Source organism: Falco rusticolus, chromosome 4 (genome assembly GCF_015220075.1).
Source record: "Falco rusticolus isolate bFalRus1 chromosome 4, bFalRus1.pri, whole genome shotgun sequence".
Classification (NCBI taxonomy): domain Eukaryota; kingdom Metazoa; phylum Chordata; class Aves; order Falconiformes; family Falconidae; genus Falco; species Falco rusticolus.
The window spans coordinates 100,224,900-100,244,236 of NC_051190.1; the positions used below are offsets into that span (position 1 = coordinate 100,224,900).

The window sequence follows — 19,337 nt, forward strand, 5'->3', positions numbered from 1 at the left end:
GCGCAGGGGGTACCGATGCCTTGGGCGTGAAAGGGCACGGGCAGGCGGCCGGCCTGGGTACCGGGAGGTGGAATCCCGGATCGGCGCCGGGAAGCCAAGCGGCGCTCGGCGCGGTCCCGCTGGCAGCGCGCTCCCAGGCGGGCTGCTTCCCCCTCAAGTTGCCAGAAGGCGTCAAGCCAACGGCCGGCTGCAGACCCCCCGCCCGGGCGGTGGCCGGCGAGCCCTGACGCCCCTTCCCCCCCCCCCCCCGCCTGCCCCGGGGCCGGGGCCGGGAGCCCGGAGCGGGGCGCGGGGGAGGCGCGCGCGGCGGGGGGCGGCGCGCGGGGCGGGCGCGGGGCGGCGCGCGCGGGGGGCGCGGGCGGGCGCGGATCGCGGCGGCGGCGGCGGCGATGGCTTTCGAGGCGCTGGCGGAGGCGGCGGAGCGGTGGTGCGCCCGCACGCCCTTCCAGCTCATCGCCGCCGAGGAGACGGAGCGGCGCATGGACTTCTACGCCGAGCCCGGCGTCTCCTTCTACGTGCTCTGCCCGGAGGCCGCCTGCGGCGACAATTTCGTGAGTGGACCCGGGGGCGGGGGGGGGGCGGGCGGTCGCGGGCGTGCGTGGGTATCCGTGCGTGTGCGTGGACCGGCGGGCAGCCCCTGCACCGCTTTGGGACACTCCCCCCTCCGTCCGTGAGGGTGCTTGGGGGAGCAGCCGAGGGGGAGCGGCGAGGGGGGGCGGCGGAGGGGATGCGGGGATGGAGGGCGGCGGGGCCGGGGCTGCGGGGGCGGCCGGCGTGTGGGCCAGGGGTGGCGGGGCCAGGGCGAGGGGCCGGGGGGATCCTCCCCGGCGCGCACCAGAGTCTGCAAAATGGAGTCCGCTGCCGGTGGGGGGCGGCCCCGCGGGCAGGGCTGCGGGCAGGGACCCCCCCGCCTTCCCCATCACCCCGGCCCGGGCAGGCTGCGGGCTCCGGCGGGGAGAGGAGGGGTGCGACCCCACGGCCCCCTTCCCCCCGGGTTCCCCCCGCGCCCCGCGGGGGCTGCAGCTGCTGCTCCCCGCGCGGCCCCCTCCGTCCTCCCGGGATGCCGGGGCACGGCGCAGGGACGGGCGGACTGGCAGGGCTGTCACGGCAAATGGAGAATGGGCAGGAATAAAATGGAGTCAGGATGACAGGAGGGCCGCGCGGTCCCCCCCGCCGCTCCGCCGAGGCTGGGGGACCCGGGCAGGTGCCGGCCTGGCGCCGCCGCGCCCCCTCCCCGCCCCTCGCCGAGTTCAGCGGCAAGTTTGTGCGGAAAAGGCAGCGGCAACACAACCCGTGGCTATGGGATGGGGCGGGCGGGGTGTTCCCCTCCCCCAGACCCTCCCGGCGGTGAGCAGAAGTGCGACAAGAGCGACCGAAAAGCGGCATCGCGCCCCGGGGTTTGTAACCTGCAAAGCTCCACTTAACTGCAATGAAATTTATTAACAAAAAAAACCCCAAAAAACCAAAACCAACAACCCCAAAACCAACAGCTTCTAGCACAGACCGTTATTGTAGGAATGTTGTAGGTCCTTCCCGGAGGAACTTTCATCCCTTGACCTGCTTGAGAAATGTTCATTAATTCCCTTTCCAACAGGTAAGTGCAGCGTGGACCCATTTGACAGATGGGTTCATGGAAACAAAGAGCAGGGAGATGCCTTCTCCAGGACCACAAATCCCAGCGAGCAGGACATTTATTTGTTGTGTCAGGCAGATGGTCACGCTGAATTATGAAAGAAGTTAGCTGGAGTTTAGTTATGCATCTGTCCAGGGATATGAGACCTTCAGCCCCAGCCCCAGCCGTGGCAGTAGAGCATCTCTGGGTGTGGATTCTCCTAGTCCACGGTGGGGCTAGCCCTGCACACCCATCTTCCTTCCTATGAGTCCCAGCACTTGTTCCCTTCTAGAGATGCCCGTTCCCAGAAAGGGCCATACCTGCTGTACTCTTAAGCAGGGATACATACAAATCCAATGCAGTTCTAAACTAAAGCTGTGATTGGATGCTGACGATATCAGGAATCGCAAAGCTCACTGTTTTCCTTAGACTTGTATCGTTTCTTTATATGCTGCGCAGTAATTGTGCAAACTCTTTCAAAACAAAATCTAATCAACTTTAAAAAAAATCTTAAGCAGCTTCAGACCTTATTCCCATGCTTCCAGCACTGACCAATTTTTGTGGGTTTGCAACCACATTTTAGTCTTTTTTTTTTTTTTGGCAAATATTTTCACTCCAGGGTTGCTGTGGGGAGGACTCCCCGCCCAGAGGCACCAGTAGCAGAACTGAGCAGAAGGGCCAACTCCTCCTGTCAAATGCAGAACATAAACAGTGGAAAACTAGAAGCAGTGTTTTCTTGTCTTTTTCTTGGCATTACTACTTGAAGCACTTTTTGTAGTAATAATACTTTTAAGACAGACAGATAGGTGTCATTCTTAGTGCTTTTCTTGTTGATGGTGTCTCTTTAATGTGATTGAGAACCACTAATGAGCTGATTCACCAGCATCCTGTTTTCTACTCCTGGTGCACTGTGGGACTTCATTTCTGCTCCCAGCTTGGCTGTCTTGTTTTTTGCAGTCATTTTCTTTTTTTCATGTTCCAGAAGATAAGTTTCTTTTCTACATGCAATGACAGACTAAAGTTTATTTTAAGGAGACTTAATACAAGCCAGGGGACTGATTCCCATTTGCACTTTAGCCTTCCTTGTTGCATGGCTCCAGTAACACATGGAGTGTGAAAGTGAGTACATATAAACAGAATTCACAGTGACACACTTTACGGCCTTTTTGTACCCCATGATTCTTATAAAGGAGCCTCCCATTTAATAAGCATCTGATGCCTGATATTCTTGTTCTCTTTCTTTACATCTTCATTTCATAATAATGCAACTTAAAAAGCTATGTAGGAGGCACCAAAGAAGTCCATGGTAACCCACTTGTAAGGAGGAAATGATGAGCAGGATGAAGTTAAATGGGAGGAGGAGAAAAACATGGCAAGTTTGCCAAGATGCAGTCTGGAGGAGAACAACTCTGAATTTTTTTTTAAATCAGAGATTCCAGATCACAACAATCTTACCATTTAAATTTCCTGAAAAGGTATCTTTGTGCTAGGTTTTTAGTGTGCTGGGATTGCAGAAGACCCAGCTAGATGCTTATTGGCATTTTCAGTACCACCTGGACACTAAAACTTTCTGAATCAGCATTTTAGATAGCTGAACTATGTATAATTTAGCTCCTGAGGCTCATGGTGTTCTCAAAAAATTAATTGGACTTGTACAGTCATAACCACTGAGGGTGAGGGTTGTGATACTATGCCTTATAGTCTATTATTTGTTTTGATGCTGTTACTGCTGGTGTTCAAGGTAACTGATAAAGCAAATAAAAATATGATGCTACCTTGATGCAAGGTAATATTTTAGAACAGAGTCAGTGAGACTGAATATTTCCTGCAAGTTGAATTATCCCCACAAGACAAAGTTTTGCTGCTATGCTCAACAGGTGGGCTGCTTAGAAAAAGGTGCGCCAGCAAGTGACCTTGGCAGTACTGAATCATCTAAAGCAAACCCCTCCAGACGCAACCTTATGAATTCCCTCAGCTATGTGCTGTGTGTAGATGCTAAACTAAATAATTCAACCATGATCCTAGGTCAGCTGAGGTGGAAATCAGTGGCTGCGAGCTTTTGTAGTGACACAAAGCAACTGTGAGCAAAACTGGGCAAGCTTGGAAAACACGTGCTCAGATGATGAGGTTAATATTTTTTTAATTGCACGGCCATGGCTGAACACTGGTCCACCAGTTTGCCAGCAGTATGCTTCTCCTACCGTGAAGAGATCCTCAGGCATTGGGGGTTTTTCCAGGAGAACCATTTCTGTACGTGCAGCTTCACTCTCAAGCTTTCTGAGCAGGAGCTGAATCCTTAAATTACGTTTGTTTTTATTTTGAAAGGCCAAAATTCCTTTTGCAGATTCCTCTGGAGATGTGTGAGTCAGTGGTGAGACTCAGTTCCTGCACTGCCTTGGTGCAGCACTGAATGTCCACAGAGAGCTGTAGACGCAGCTGAACTTCTAGGTGTTATAACTCTGATCTCTATTATGTTTGAGTTTTGGGGTGTGTATGGAGTGTGTGTGTGGGGTGAAATCGAGCCATTTCTGAATGAGATGCACGCATTAATGGCACGTGAGACCTTTCATAGTGTGTTTGTTGCTACAGCCAAAGTTTTAAATCTTCTGCAGATGTGGAAATTGTTGGAAGCCTTACTTGCTTATTGCCTTATGGTGCTATGCAAAAAAATCTGCTCAAAGGCTCAGTGATCAAGTTACTCAGGTTTTCCCCTTGTGCTAGATTATCTTATTCTGTGCTACTGCTGACAAATTCACACTGGAGTTTAAAATGTGGTGCAGCTTGAAAAGAGACTGTAAAAACATGATAAGACAACACGGGGTTAACTTCCCCTTGGGGTTGAACCCACTATTATTTATAAAAGGGCAGGACCTGATGCTCATTTATGTGGAAGCTCCTGTGTATAGCTCTGGTAGTCAAAAGAAGCCACCATTTAAACAACAATCAGGATGTAAGCGGTTATAATCGTTTTATACATATAAACAATTACAACAGGTTTAGCATGAGCCATGAACTGCCAAGCTGCAACATCCAGACATCCAGCTCTTAAGTTTGACGCAAAGATGAGAAATAACTAAGTGGTTAGCAATAACCAAGTATTAAGAAATTGTGGGCCAGACCTCCAGAATCTCAAGGCTGTTCTTCAAATGCTGTGATTTGAGAATGTTCATTTGATATTTTAAAGAGGGTTCATTTGAGTTAACTCTGTGTACCTTCTGCTTTTTTTAGGCCATACAAATCACAAAGTGCAGACCTTGTTGTTTGGGTTTTTTTGTAAACAAGTTGAGATTTGGTTGTATATTTATAGATTACAAGGCCCGTGATTCTTAAGATGGCATGAAGTATCATGAGACTTGTGGTATGTGCCTTTGAGAGTTGGCAAGACTGTAAAGAATTTATTTTTATTGCCAGACTGGTTAAGAGATGACTCTGGTTATATGGAAAGAGCAGAACCTACTCAGTAAGGCAGGGCTCTTTTCGTAACAAAGTATTTAGCTGTGTTTATGCCTGTAAAACGCAACAAGCAGCAACGAAAATGTAGGTCAAGGGAGTTTTGTAGCAAGGCAGTTATGGTTTTCAACTTAAAGATGCAGCTTAGGTGATGTTAAGTAGTGTTTTCTTTTGGTAAGTGTAAAACTGCATCCCTGGCAGGTGTTCACCACTGAACAGGAAGGTGACATGCAAGCCTTATGTTAGGGATTGAAACATCTGTTGTTCTGACTCTTCCTTTGAATGTTAGTTAGGCTTCAGAGAGACCGTCCTCTTCCCTTGTTTAAGCATAACCTACTGTTTATAGCACAGTAAAAAGCTGCATGGCACTTTGGGGAAAAGAGCTGCTGTACAAAAATAGAGGTATAAGAGTCTCAAACTAATTTTGCAGTACTACGCTTCTCTGTGTAGCAGAGTGCCTAAGACAGTCCCATGCACAAAGTCTTCAAAAAGGAGGTCTTTAAAAGTATACATTAGCTTATGCTGTGTGCTGCAAGCTTCTTGTTGCAAGAAGTGTTGTTGCCTGAGTGCGTCCACCATCACTCATCAGCATTGTTCCTGCTACAGCCTCATAGCAGGAGAATAAGCATCAATTTTGGGAGAGGCTTCACAGAGCCAGGCTGGGGTACCGGCATCTCCAAAACGAGAGGAATATCCCAAATGGGTTTAAATGTGCCTGCCCAGGAAGAGAAGATTCAGGTCTAGGAGGAGTAAATCTCAAAACAGGGAGGGAGGCATGAAGTGTCAGGATGTTGTAAGAGCCCAAATGTCTCTCCTTGGCTCTGTGTCTAACCTGCGGGTGTACTTTGCATCTTTTCTTCTGCATTGTCAAGAGAATTGCACATCAAGTTCCACTTCCAGGGTCGCATCACACTTTCACTAATGCCAGGAAGACAAAAGAGATTTTTTAGCTCTTCCTGAGGGCTTGATTGCAGCAGATGATGTAGAAGAAGAGAAAACCCAATGTGACTTCCAGGTCTGAGTGGGGCTGATGCCAGACAAAAACACTTCTACTCAGAAAATGTGCATGCGCAAGGTGTGTGTACCCTTCATTGCTGGTGCAGTCATAAGGCATTTTCTCTTCTGGATTGATTTTCATGCTTTCTGGTGGATCGTGTTAATAAAATCAAGTTTTGTCCGAGTACCCATCCCCACTGTAAATCTGAACTGCGGGAGGCCCAGTGTACTTTGGCAGATGTTTACAACATGTCACCTTATAAAATCACATGGAAAGGCTGTCATGAATTCCTGTTAATGTCTTTTCTTTCTTGTGTTGCTGTTGGCTTTCAGCATGTGTGGAGCGAAAGTGAGGACTGCTTACCTTTTCTGCAACTTGCACAGGATTACATCTCCTCCTGTGGGAAAAAGACACTCCATGAGATACTGGAAAAAGTCTTCAAATCCTTCAGACCCGTAAGTGCCTCCTCTTTACTTCTAAACATTGACAGTTACCTGTCACTTTTAATAGATAGCGCTGGATGGAGCAAGGTGGTTTTTCTTCTGCAGGGATTTACATCTCCAGTCAGCTGCCTGGGCGCAGGGGTGTTAGCACGTAAGTTACTATCAGGGAATTGGAAATTGTTTCTTGGAAGCCAGCTGCCTTTTTTGTTTCTGTCTCTGTGTTTGAGAGGATGAGATTCCCGCGTGGGGTGGGAGGCCAACTGGTGTGGCAGCCGGTGGCAGCGGCTCCCCAGCTGCGCAGGGGCTCGTGTCCTGCTGATGCAGCGCTGACTCCGAGGAATAGGATGCGAGTCAGCGCCACGGGACTTTGTGGCAGAGTTGTTTCCTGGCACTGGAATTGGGGAATTTTGCAAAGATCTGAGTAGTAAGAGTAAACCTCTGGGAAGCTGGAAGTATGATCTCTCCTCAGGAATGGTTTGTTTTATTTTGGGGTTGGCTTTTTTTCCCCTCAAGTGGTCCAGATTTTGCTGTTGGGATGGTTGCCACTTGGTATTTGCAAGCACCAGTTTGGTCACTGCTTGAGAAGCTGCAGCAGAAGCTGAGTTTTGTGGGGAGGGGGCTTGTGTTTTTCTGTTTTGCTGCTACTCAGCTTTCTCTGTCCTTGTTTAACACACTAAGAGTTGGGTCAAAGCCTGGGTTTCACCAGGGTGAGGTATCCTTGGCTGTTGTCCTTCATTTTTGCCAAATCCTGCCTTTGCACAGTCTCTCCTTTTAAGCGCCTGGGGCTGGTGCAAAGCAGAGCAAAGGTTCGTTGCCAGAGCCATGCTCCTGTGATGTCCATGGGAAAGCTGACCAATGGATGTTTTTACACTCAGCTGAAAATGTAGACCTTTTCCCCTTCTCTCTTATTCTGGCTGACTAATCAAGAAGACTGAAAATGTATCCCAAGTATTTAGAGCGAAAGGGAGGGCCTGGAGCGTCGATATGAAAACACTGGCCCTCGCTGTGTTACACCCTTGCATTGCCTTGCCACAGACCACCACAGCTGGTCAACATAAAAGAGCATCATTTTAAAGAATCCTTTGAGAGACTGGAAATAAATAGAACAGATGCACACTTTTCTTAGAAAGGACTGGAAATCTGATCCGTCAGTACAGCTGCATGTAATTGTGAAAACATACAAAAATATAAATACGTTTCCCAGAACAATATTCAGCTCTTGGATCTTTGTAGCTGTTTTCTTCTGCTCAGAAAAGCTGTGCCTTTGAGGAGAAACTTCCATTGGTTTAACTAAAGAGGACTTCAAAAAGACTTAATTAAATTGGTACAGATCACTTATTTCATATAAACCACATTTATTTCAGCATAACTTAAGTTACTGAGAAATTGGCTTCAGTCAAACCACGTTAAGCTGCTCTTCAGAATAAAAAGGTTCAAAGCAAGGGGAACCACTGTACGCATTTAGTCTGGGCCTATCGTTAATACATCACATTGCACCCCTTGATTCCCTCAACCAAGCACATAAATCGTGGTTCAGCTGGAGCGTGTCTTTTCCAAAGACACCCTGTCTTGATGTAAGGTCTTCAGGTGACTTAACAAGGATACAGCACTGCTGGGCACTTTTTCTTTTCATCATTAGTTACGGTCCTGTGAAAAACTGTTTTCCTTGGTTTTCATTTTTCTGGGTTTGCTTCCTAGCTGTTGAATTTCATTATGCTTTTGTCTGCTCCAAAACAGTGTCCTCAGTTGTCAGAGACTTCTTGCAGACTGCAGTCAAGTACCTCTTCATTTTCTCTTGGATGTATCACAAAGATTATGTTTCTCAGCTTCTCCTTTGACCTAGTATTGAGAGATTTGCATCAGCATGACAAAACTGGGTTTATCATTTGAGGTATGGTTGTGTGTAGGCAAGTCTAATAAAGAATGTATTGACATTTTTCCCTTATTCTAATTATTAAAAATAGCACGTGCATGGTAGGATAGATTTTTAAAAGTGGAGGGCGTTATGATGGATGTATGGAAACAGTTATTTTGCCCCCTCAGGCCTTTGCCAGAACAGAACAACTTTTCATCAGTACTGGGAAATAATTTCCTTGGCATTACTTTGTACTGTCCCCCATCCTTTCTCTGCTGGACCTGTTCTGCTAGTGAAACCACCTTGCTGTTGGCTTGGACGTAACAATGCATTTGCAGGGCATTTCTTCTCCACTATCCTAACCAAGTCTGCTGTCAGAGACCAGTCTGGCAAATGTCAGTTTCAAAAATGGCAGTTCAGGAAAAAACACTGCTGAAGGTCAGACTGAGCTCTTCTGAAGGCTCGACGGTACTGGCTACTCAGTCTGAAACACTGAGGAGGGGCCAGGTTTTTGGCAAGTGCTTGGCACACAACTTCTGACAGGTTTTTTGCATTTTGGTATTTCCAGATGGACATCAAAGTTTATTAGACAATTTTCAAAGTCTTTGTCAGGGTCTTTTGAAGGGAAACGTTTAGGAGGAGATGCTGGTGGTGCATCTGCAACTCTCCATGCCCTAGGGCACAACACAAGCACCTGCCCTCCTTTAACCGAGGGCTCCGAGACCGATTTTTGCCCAGTAACTCAGCTCAGCCCTGCTCCATGTGTTTGTGTTAACAGCCCAGCCATGTCTCCGCAGGCTTACCCTGATGCTGCGGCATGGGAAGGGGCTGGGTGCTCGTGCCACTGTTTTGGAGGCAGTGAGAGTGGGGATGCCCAGTAGCTAGCATCCCTCTCAGTGGGAGATAGAGATTTCCCTCTGCTCACCACTCTTCCATGGGTGCAGGAGGCAATGAGGGTGGTCTGGGAGCTGCTCACCAGCCCTCACTGCTTTTGGGCATCCTTCCCATATGTTTTACGGGCATAAACACACTACCAGGGTAGGACGTTTATTTAGACGAGGCTTTTAGAAAATGTTGATTAACCTGTGACAGCTAAATCGCACCTCTAAATCCTGCTGTAGACAAGGCCAAGCTGTTTCGTTACTGAAGTGGTGGGGAGCATGTTGTCTCTGCCCATTTCTGCCTTGCTGAGTCAGTTTCCACAAAACCTTGTGATTTGCCTTATTATCCACTTACTCAGGGAGCATTCAAAAGTGTCAGACACCGCACAGGTACATGAAATGGTACATACAGCACTGGGCTCAAATACCCCCATTTGCCCCAGAGCATCGCAGCTCCTCTGACGCCGTTGTCTCTCTGGTGCCAGAGGTGTTTGTGCTGGTGCTTGTAAGCACATCTGCCTGGAGGCTAAGCCCTTCACACCAGGATTCAGCAGAACCACGTTATCTCTAGTATAGCATTGTGTGGACCACTAAAGCTCAGTCTTGGTTTATTTTTCAGTGTGGTTGTACATGAACTTTTGGCAGGAGGCAATGTGACTCTGCTTTCATGACTTAAAAAACTACTAGGTTATTTGTATAAAATCAGGGCACTTTGAAAGAGTGAAGAAAGAAAGGCAAATAAAAAATAAAAAATGCCTGAGGGACATCACACCAGCTGGCAGAGTTTGCAGAGAACCAAAGCATGAGTTGTACAATTTAGCAGCAAATTCCAGGGCTCCTGCATTGAGCTCACCTTAAGGCTAAAAAGCCTACATCTGAACTGGGAAGCTGAAGTGTAAAAGCCATTTATCCCATATTCATTGAGTTCACACATGTCCCGGTTACCTCTTCTTTACCTCCAGATGGGTGGTTTGTCCAGCAGGAGTAGACGTAGTTCAGGTGGTGTTGCCACTGATAGTTGTTCTCTCTCCCTCCTCACCACCTCCTGTCATCCTCCTTCCCACGTATACCCATCCAGCAGGTTTTTTCCCCCTTGGCTGTTTGGCTGGTCGATCAGCTTTCTCTTTCTGTACCCCTTTCCTCCTTGTTTTTGCTCTCCATGAAAAGTCCTTTCAAATCTGCCACATAGCTGATACTTTAATATATGAAGTAGGTAACGGACTAGAAGCAGAAAACTAATATGTTTAAAAGAAGACAGGGTGGGAATCAGTGTAGGGTCAACTCAGGCCACCTTCATCATCTTATTTTGTCATCATCTTTTATAAACGCTCTTTCTCCTTTGACCCAAAATTTGTAGAGCTCCCTGCTCCTTGGACCCTGATCCCACTTCCTTGGGATCAAGGTGTGAGCTGACTTGTCACTGCAGTCCAGAGAGCAGTAAGGGGTTAACAGCAGTGAGGGACTGTAGTCTTGTGGGGAGCAATGAGATGCAACCCCTAAAAGCAGGACCGGCATGGTTGAGGTCGTTGGTACCTTGGAGGATCCTAAAGTGTCTATGAGAGAACAAAACTGCCTCTCTTAGAGGAGCATCCCATCCCATCCCATCCCATCCCATCCCATCCCATCCCATCCCATCCCATCCCATCCCATCCCATCCCATCCCAATCTCATACCCATCCTTCCTGCCTTTGTAAAACCGTCAGTGTCTGCAGCATCACTCCGATTTATGCTGCACCAGGGAGAGCAGAGCTGGGTTTCCTGAGGGCAAAGGGAGAGGCGATGTGTGAAAAGCAGGACACGCTCCCCATCCTTTGGGGTCACGTGCAGCTTTGTGGTTCTTGTGGTATATGTTGTGGTTTCTATGCTAGTTTTGCATGGGAAGGGCTTACAGTATCCCATAAAATGAAGACTCATGTGGCTCATTTCCCTGCAAATTAAGGAGGAATTATAACCAGAACTGGGCAAAAAAACCATGATCAAAGCTTTTTCTGCCAGCTGATACGAACAGAACAGTACAACACTCAAATTTAATTTGAATACACCAAATCTGTTTAGCGAAAATAACACTGGTTTAGGTCCCTAAAATTCTTCCTCATGGCAGCCTTCTCATTTTCGTGCTACCACCTAGCAGGTGTCATCCTCCTCCCAATTTTTCTGGGCTTTGCCTCTTTCGAGAGCTAACAGCTGCGCCCACTCTCTGAACAGGGCGTTGCATGCATCTGTGCTGCTCTTCTGGCCCTGGCAAGCTAAATACGTGGTATTCCCAATAATGCCTTGCATATGATTTTGCTTTGTGGCTATTAACAGCTGCTAGTGTAAGATTCTAATATGAGATTTCCACAACACATGCATTATTTTGACTATTATTTGGTTATCTGTCTTCTTGACCTCTGTTGGCTTGGCAGCCTTTTGGGGGAGAGGGGAAAAGTTTGAACATCACTGTTTGCTCCTTTTCCTGTAGTGAACAAATGCTGTTGCAGTGATCGGAGCCATCAGGTGGAGACACGCAAACATTGTCCAAGGAAGATGGGCTGGCAGTTCTTCACAAGCTCAAATCTAATTTGCAGAAATTTAAAGGAGAATTCGGAGTTGAATACTCAGCATTTCTCACTGCAAGGGCATCGCCCAGCATGCAAGGCTTTGTCTGGTGTGATGAATTGAAGGGTTTAAGAGAAGGACTTAATACAGAATCATAGAATCATGGAAGTGTTTAGGTTGGAAAAGACCTTTAAGATCATCGAGTCCAACCATTAACCCAGGACTGCCAAGCCCACCAGTAAACCCTGTCCCTAAGCACCACATGTACCTGTATTTTCAACACCTCCAGGGATGGTGACTCAGCCACTTCCCTGGGCAGCCTATTCCAGTGCTTGACAACCCTTTTGGTGAAGAAATTTTTCTTAAGATCCCATCTAAACGTCCCTGGTGCAACTTCAGGCCATTTGCTGTTGTCCTGTTGTGTTTTTAGGGACTCCTTGCCTACTCCATACTAGCCAGTTCTGTATGAGGATGTTTTCTTTGGCTTTTATAAGGCTGCTGAACACAAACTGAGATAACTACTGCTACAGTATTATCATGTTTCTTTCTGAAGTTAAACCACTGACAAGTCTAAACACGGAACAATTTGTGATACGACCTCAGGGAAGAGCGCAAAGCTTTTTGCAAGTGCTTTGCTTTGGTTTTATTTATCTTCTGGTCCACGAGCACTTAATTTGGTGTGAGGATGCATTTTCAAATCTTTGCCTGTTACAGGAGGGAGGGAAAGAGTTGAGATTGTTACGCAATACTGTTATTCCAGGGTTTGAGGTTTTTCAAGAAGTGACACCTAGGTATTGTGTGAAGATTTGCAGCAAAGCTGCATGAGTGGGTAATTCACTATTACACAGTATTTTCTCTTCTTTGTAGTTACTTGGGCTTCCAGATGTTGATGATGATGCATTTGAAGAATATAATGCAGATGTGGAAGAAGAGGAACCAGAAGCTGATCACCAACAGATGGGTGTCAGTCAGCAGTGATTTTCTGAGAAGCTAAAAATATTCGGAAGCCTTTGGTACCAGGTGGGGTCAGGTGGTCCCACGTTAGCCTGTTTGAATTAGCACATCACATGGGGATATCTGGCTCCCAGGATCAAAGTTTTACAAAACGGTTTAAAAAATATTAATAATAATAATAATAGTAATAATCTGTGATGAGCTTTGCTAAGAAGTGACCTGAATTTTGCTCCTGCTTCAGTGGGTTTTCTATGGAGTTGTCTTGGTAGCATTCTGCCGTAATCAATCTAGAAGTAGTTTTGTTGCTGACTTGTCTCTTCGGTTTGTGTTCAAGAGTAGCGTTCGCTGACATGAATGTAGAATACCGAGAATGTAGGAAGCATGTGGTGAGAGTGCTGAGTCCTCACTGGTGACCTTTCTGAGGAAGCCAGCGCAGAGAGCAAATGCGACCTGCGCTTTTCTTTTTAGTTCAACAGCTATGGTTTTTGACAAAGTACCAAGCTTGGAGAGATTTCTCCTGAAAAACACTAGTTTAATAGCGGTTGGTACTGCAGAAGTGCACGTGAAGGCTGAACAAAACTAATGGGAAGCGGGAAATCCAGGAGAGTATTGGTGTCAGACATATTAGTGTCAATTTACTGATACCTGAGTTTACAAGTGCTGGATTAATAACTTGGAGTCATTAAGTATCAGTAGTACACATTATAACCAACCCTGGTACTCTGACACCATTTGATCCAAAGCCAAATGCTACTTTCATATAAATCAATTAAAAAATAGCCATCGCCTATCCCACTTCTGCATGACAACCAATTTTAAGCTTTGCCGTTTTTAATACACTGCTAAATTATTATTGTACACACCTCGTGGCATCATGAATTGAAGTGCAACTTAACTTTGAAGCCATAAGGGTACAAACCAGCACCTGGTTCTTAAAATTATGCAGGACCTGTTTCCCTCCCTGGGCCTTTGAGCTGGTCTGGACATTTACACCTGGTTAGAGGGGAGCTAAAATATTGCTACTTTGGCTGATATAAAAACGAATGAGGTTTTACTTAGCTGGGGACTTGCTCCCCAGAGAAGTTTAGCAGGGTCTGGGTATAAAGGAGAAGACCCCTCGTATTTTATACCTATTTTGCATAGATTTAAGTGACTCAGAGGAGTGCCAGACTGTGAAGATGCAGGGTCTCTGTATTTACTTGCCTTTTGTACTGAAAATGTAAGAAGCAAAGGGGATTCTGTTCTAATACAACCGTTTTCCACATCGAGCAAAATGTTTCCAAATTTACTCCTTTTTCCCAATTTTTTTAAAATTCATGAAATGATGGTCACATGCTTCAAAAGCCCTTTTATACAGAATTAGCTTTATAATAACAAGAAGTGAGCTAGAAAAAATGCTTGGACAACTCCTAGAAACAACTCATACCATCTTGAAAACCCTGTTGTTAGCAGTGTCTCCTTTTCAATAGATTTTTTTAAGACTTTTTTTTTCAAGGTTACTTAAGAGAGCAAGTTTTCTTGGTGGTTTACATTTCTGATGATGGCTTGAGAGATGCATAGCACTTGATTTTTCTAATCTGGGGCAACAACCTGCCATAACCCGGATGGCGTGTGGTGCCTGAGAGTGCACAGAAGTCTCCACAACACTGTAAAAGTTGGAGTTTAGGAATATCAAAAAAAGTGGAACAGAAACAGAGCTTAATGCAATTTTGTACATTCTTTCGGCATGCAGGCATAAACATGGTAGTCGCAGCACATTTCCTATGGACTAGTGACGTGAGAACTGTGGCAGTTCATTGTATAACACTGTACAGCAGCAATAGGCTTTTTGCTTACTAAAATAAAGTGTAAGACCAGTGGTTTCCATCCCTGCTTTAAGTCCGCAAGTTTTTCTTTCCAGCTGAAACAGATGCCATAACCTTAAACACAACCTTGCTTCGGGAGAACTTTTCTCTTTGTAGCATCCAGTCCTTTGGTTGCAGCTCATACAAGTAGATCTTTTGAGGCAGACTTCCCTCTGCTGTAACCTAACGCAAGACATAACTTACAGTAGTGCAAGCTGGAGGCAAAGTCCTGCCAGTCAGGTTTGCTGGCCACTCGCACCCATTTTGCTTAGGTGCAGGTGGCTGGCACCGACATGCACATGCGTGCACCCACACCTGCACAAGCCCTGGGCACCGCTGCATCACGAGCTGGGCTGTGAGGTCAGTCTGGCTGTGAAATAACCCTCTGCCTTTTTACAGACAGGCAGTTTTCCAGCTGGATCATTCCCACCATCTGGTTCAGTGTGTGGCTGCACAGATTAGTGCTGGCACAACAGAGGGGAGGGTGTAAGGGGTGGATGTGGGTGGTAGCTGAGGACCTGCAGCCAAAGGTGCCTCGCACCCCTCGTATGGTGTTAGGGACCTTGGCAGAGGTGCAGACCCTATCTGAACCGGCCCAAGTGTTGCGAAGGATTGACTCCACAAGGCTCAGTGGAGAACTGGACTCTGGGTGGCAGCAGGATAGGCAGGAATTCATGAAATGAGGAAAGACTGCAAGATCAGTGCTTGTGATTGTGTACAGGCGGTTGTAATATGTACTGCACTCTGCTGCCATTCCCTGCATATTGATTGAATTGTTCATGAGCGGTCGAGCATTAATATGGTTGCAAGCAAACATAACACTGTAAATTATGTAGATACGTTATTTTCTGTATTCACTAACTCACTTTTTTGGGGAATGCCTTATGCCATTTGGGTGATTTCTACACCAGAATGCAAGTGCTGGACAGATGGGGGGGCCTTCTGCAGCGGTCACCCCTGCAAAATTCCCACTGAAGCTAGCCAGATTTTGTTCAAACGGGACCTGTGGGACTGGGCACTCCAGGGGGATGCACGAGGCTTGGTCCAGCAGAGAGCTGAGTGCTCTCGTCAGCTCTCACTTTGCTGGGAGCCAAATGTGTTGAGCCCTGCTGCTGAACTGAAGCATGACCAGGCAGCATCAAGAATAAACTGGAATTTTATACATAGAAAATTTAATTTACATGTGTATTAAATGTGAATGAGCATTAATATAGAATGTATTTTATCAAAAAATATTGATTGCTTACTTTGACCGAATACATTTCTCTATTACCATGTTACTCGTTCCATACATACCAAATGATGCAAGAGATGCAGAACTGGTTTAGTTGTATTACAAAGAATCTTTGTATTTTATTTGTATTTTATTTTTCCCTCACTCCCACCACATATTGAGGTTAGTAGCCATTAAGTAATTAACCAGGGGTAGCATGACTCAGTGGCTAGGCTGCCAGACTGAGACACAAGATTTACAAACACATGCATAAATCCTTGCAAGCCTGGGGACTTGGTGAGAAGGTGTGGCTTCAGAGCTCTGCCATTGCCTTGCCCCAAGCTTCGGGTGGATTTTGGCAGCTGGGAATTCAAGGCAGGCCTCCAGTTATGCATCCAGGGCGCCATGAAATTTGGTGGGAGAAGGGTAACTGCTTTGAAAGTCCCACCTTAAGCATTTTGTAAAAGGAGCCATCAGTATTATTTGCCCACCAGTGTATGAAGTGCTTTGAGATCTGTGGGTGAAAAGAGGTATGCATTATTATTGCTTCTCCTCAAAGCAAACCATTAGTGAAAGGACACAGGAGACTCTCCCTTTTCCCTCACCCTTCTCTCATAGGCATTTCATGCTGTAGTTAAATAGAAATGTACTAAAGCAGAGCCTCTTGCAGAACTGGTGCTTCTGAATGTGAGTTGCATGAATGCAATGAGCAGAGTGCTGCTTGGGGGATGAGAAATACATGGGATGCCAGAGGGAAGAGCAGATTTCAGAAATGCAACAGTTGCTTTGGGTAGCAGGGGCAGGAGTAAGAAAGGCCCCTTTCAGAGAGATGCTTGGAGTTCTCAAAGAGCCCAAACTATTCTGCCAAGTATCTGCTTATGGAACCTATGCAGTTTATAAAAAAGCTGCTCTGGACATCACTGGGGCCTTGAGCTTGCCTGCCTGATGAATCCATTGAGAGGAAGGGATGGAGAAAAGGCAAACTAAAAAGCCTTTTCATCCTCTCTTCCACAACGTTATTATGTATGATATTGGGTGAGTAGGTAGGAGCAGCAGTCAGGGAGCTGCTTTATTAGGTGCATAGTAACATCTCTTAAAAGCACTTGCTCATGAGAGAAAAGATTGGCAGACTGGAAGAGCACACCCCTGAGGATGGTGACCCGAACCCTACCAGGCACCAGCTCTACATCCTGCCCTGCTCTGGTCTGTTTTCCAGGCAGTTTCCCTCTGTGTGTAGTGCTGTGCCTTTGAAAGTCACATGCTTGTAAGAATGCCGTTTTGGGTGGGAATAGCCAGAGTTAGTTTTCCTGCATTGGTGACGTGCAGGCATCTTAGTGCCGTGTCCCGTGTAAGGTGTGCGATGGTGGCTGGGGCAGCAGGGAGGAGCTTAGTAGGTCACTGCCCTTTTCTCCCTCTGCAAGGTGGGACATGATTCTGTGGCGGTAAAAGTGATTGCAATAACATTATGGGCATTGCTTTGGAAAGCTGCCATACAGGACAGATTCCCAGCCTGTTTCAACATGGTTCTTGATCTTTCACTGGGGCCCAGGGCTGAAGTCCATAGCTATTTTACTCACAGTCAGCTTTAGCTGTGGCAGGAGGTGAGGTTACCATTTCATCCATCCTTACCTTGTGTCCACCCTTACCACTCTGTTCTCAGAAATTCCCACTCCCAGAAGAGGGGAAGCAGAGGAAGGAGGAGAGAAACACCTCTTATCTCCCACAGCTTGCAGCGAGACGCACCAGTGAGAGCTGCAGTTCAGCACAGTGTGTGTTACTGGGCTGCACTGTCCTTTCTGCACAGGCAGCATCTTCTCACAGGGGGATGAGGTGCCATGGGAGATGTATTATCCCTTGAGGATCCATGCATGGTCCATGCCGGACAGGGGTTATGCAGAAGACAGCAGTCTTTTTATGTGCCAAACCCAAGATCTTTACACGGAGTGATGCCTAGCTAAATAATCCAGTCTGAAAATCATGACCCATTGAGGCTTCCCAGGCTGGGCACCCAGAAGATGAGACCTCTCTGGCTGCAGGTTGCTCTGGAGCCTGGCCCAGCTTGCAGGTCTTTCTCGGTGCTGGCTAGTTTTGGTCTGGCCACAGGACACGGGGAATTGGGAAGGATCCCTTCAGGGGCTCTAGCTGGATGCCCCTTTCTGTAAATCACCGAGCAGAGGGAAATGGTTTGTTTTATCTGTTTAATTCTGGCAGGAGCTCTCCTCCCCCCTGGCAGCCTGTCTCTGCAGCCAGCTGCAGCTGGGAAGCCTTCACGTGACAGCCAGGCAGGAGTGACTCAGGGCAGCGGCTCTTAGACCCTGTTACAGGCTGGGCTTGGGGTGGTCCTTGCAGAGTTACCACAAAGCTGAAGGCTCAGGGATGTCACTTCCAAGGCAGATACTAAAATAAAGAGATCCCTTAAATTTGGTCCTTACCTCTGATAGGAAGGGCTCTGAGGGCAGACCCTGTCACCTTGGGTTTTTATCAGACTTCTGAGACTTAGTTGCATTGTTGGCATCTGCTGTCTGTGGCAGGTCTATGAAGGAAACCTCTTCGCTTACCCACAATCACCCATTCAGTGAACCAGATTATATATGTGCTCTATGTTTGACTTTTTTCTCTTTGCTGACTTTTTTTTTAAAGAAAGACAATCCTTAAAGGTGCATCTGCATTATTGCAAACCCCAGTTCCTACAGAGCTGCATAGCACTGCATTGTCAGTATTAGCTTGGTCGTAAACGAATATACAGATTAACTAAAAGGGCGTTCATTTGTCTGCAGAAAAAAACTTCTTTGAACTAGTTACTGCTGACTAGAGTAAAGCTCACTGGTTTCATGTAAAATACATTGAACTTTGAAATTCCCCTTCTGTACCGACATGCTGCTGCTCATGTAGGCAAAGAACTGCGGTAACACTGCATGTAAAAGATGTCTGCTGTCATCTTCGGGGTGGTGGTGGAAACGTCAGCTCTGGATTTCAGTCAATGCAATTTTTTTGTTGTTGTTGTCAAGTTTTCCTTTACTAATGCAGGGACCAGTCAGACCTTAACACGTCAAGCAGAAATCATGTTGCGCCATGCCATGCAAAGGCTGTCTTTGGTGTGCTTTCCACCATTTTTCTGGCTAGATCACTGTCTTTGGGACTACAAAGCTATGAGATGGGTCGCCAAAAGATGTTGCCCTTTTATTCAATGCTTTAAAAGCCTTCAGTGGAGCCCTGCCTTTCTTCTGATCCTCCTTGTTCTCCCACCACCGAGGCATCAAATCCAGCAGTGTCGTTACACCATGAGCTTGCCATTAAAGAACTTACCAAACTCTGATGACTGATGGAGTCTTTTCTCTGTGAGCAAAATTAACTAAATGGGGGTTTTTGAGGGGCTGAAGTGTAGCTACAGTGAGTGTGGCAAAGGGAACAAGAGGCTTGCATTTCCTGGGCACTGTCGGTGCATGGTGGGATAAACACGGTGTTTGCAGCTGTAAGTAGGAAAAAATTATTTTATCTGAGCTTTGGGGGCTGCAGAGTAAGCCCTGTCTTGCAGGACAGGACCCAGAAC

At 46.8% G+C, this 19,337-nt stretch overlaps 1 protein-coding gene across 2 annotated transcripts; it reads left to right on the plus strand.

Annotated features, from left to right (window-relative positions):
• The first annotated feature begins 346 nt into the window (after positions 1-346).
• On the plus strand, positions 347-19,098 carry MTURN (maturin, neural progenitor differentiation regulator homolog). Of its 2 annotated transcripts, XM_037383811.1 has the most exons (4): positions 347-551; positions 6,392-6,514; positions 8,240-8,393; positions 12,644-12,720. In XM_037383811.1, exons 1-3 carry the CDS (start codon positions 390-392, stop codon positions 8,390-8,392), a joined length of 438 nt encoding a protein of 145 aa, XP_037239708.1. In that variant the 5' UTR covers positions 347-389; the 3' UTR covers position 8,393; positions 12,644-12,720. The 2 variants fall into 2 exon arrangements, with proteins under 2 accessions (XP_037239708.1, XP_037239709.1); XM_037383812.1 differs by lacking the exon at positions 8,240-8,393 and having other exon boundaries at positions 12,644-19,098.
• The last annotated feature ends 239 nt before the right edge of the window (positions 19,099-19,337 follow it).

What these genes read in the sequence shown, in the direction of transcription:
- MTURN (XM_037383811.1), top strand. Translation starts at nt 390, where the DNA reads ATGGCTTTCGAGGCGCTGGCGGAGGCGGCGGAGCGGTGGTGCGCCCGC. An exon ending in CCGCCTGCGGCGACAATTTC is followed by an intron (nt 552 to 6,391) that starts GTGAGTGGACCC and finishes GTTGGCTTTCAG; the next exon opens with CATGTGTGGAGCGAAAGTGA. An exon ending in TCTTCAAATCCTTCAGACCC is followed by an intron (nt 6,515 to 8,239) that starts GTAAGTGCCTCC and finishes GCTCCAAAACAG; the next exon opens with TGTCCTCAGTTGTCAGAGAC.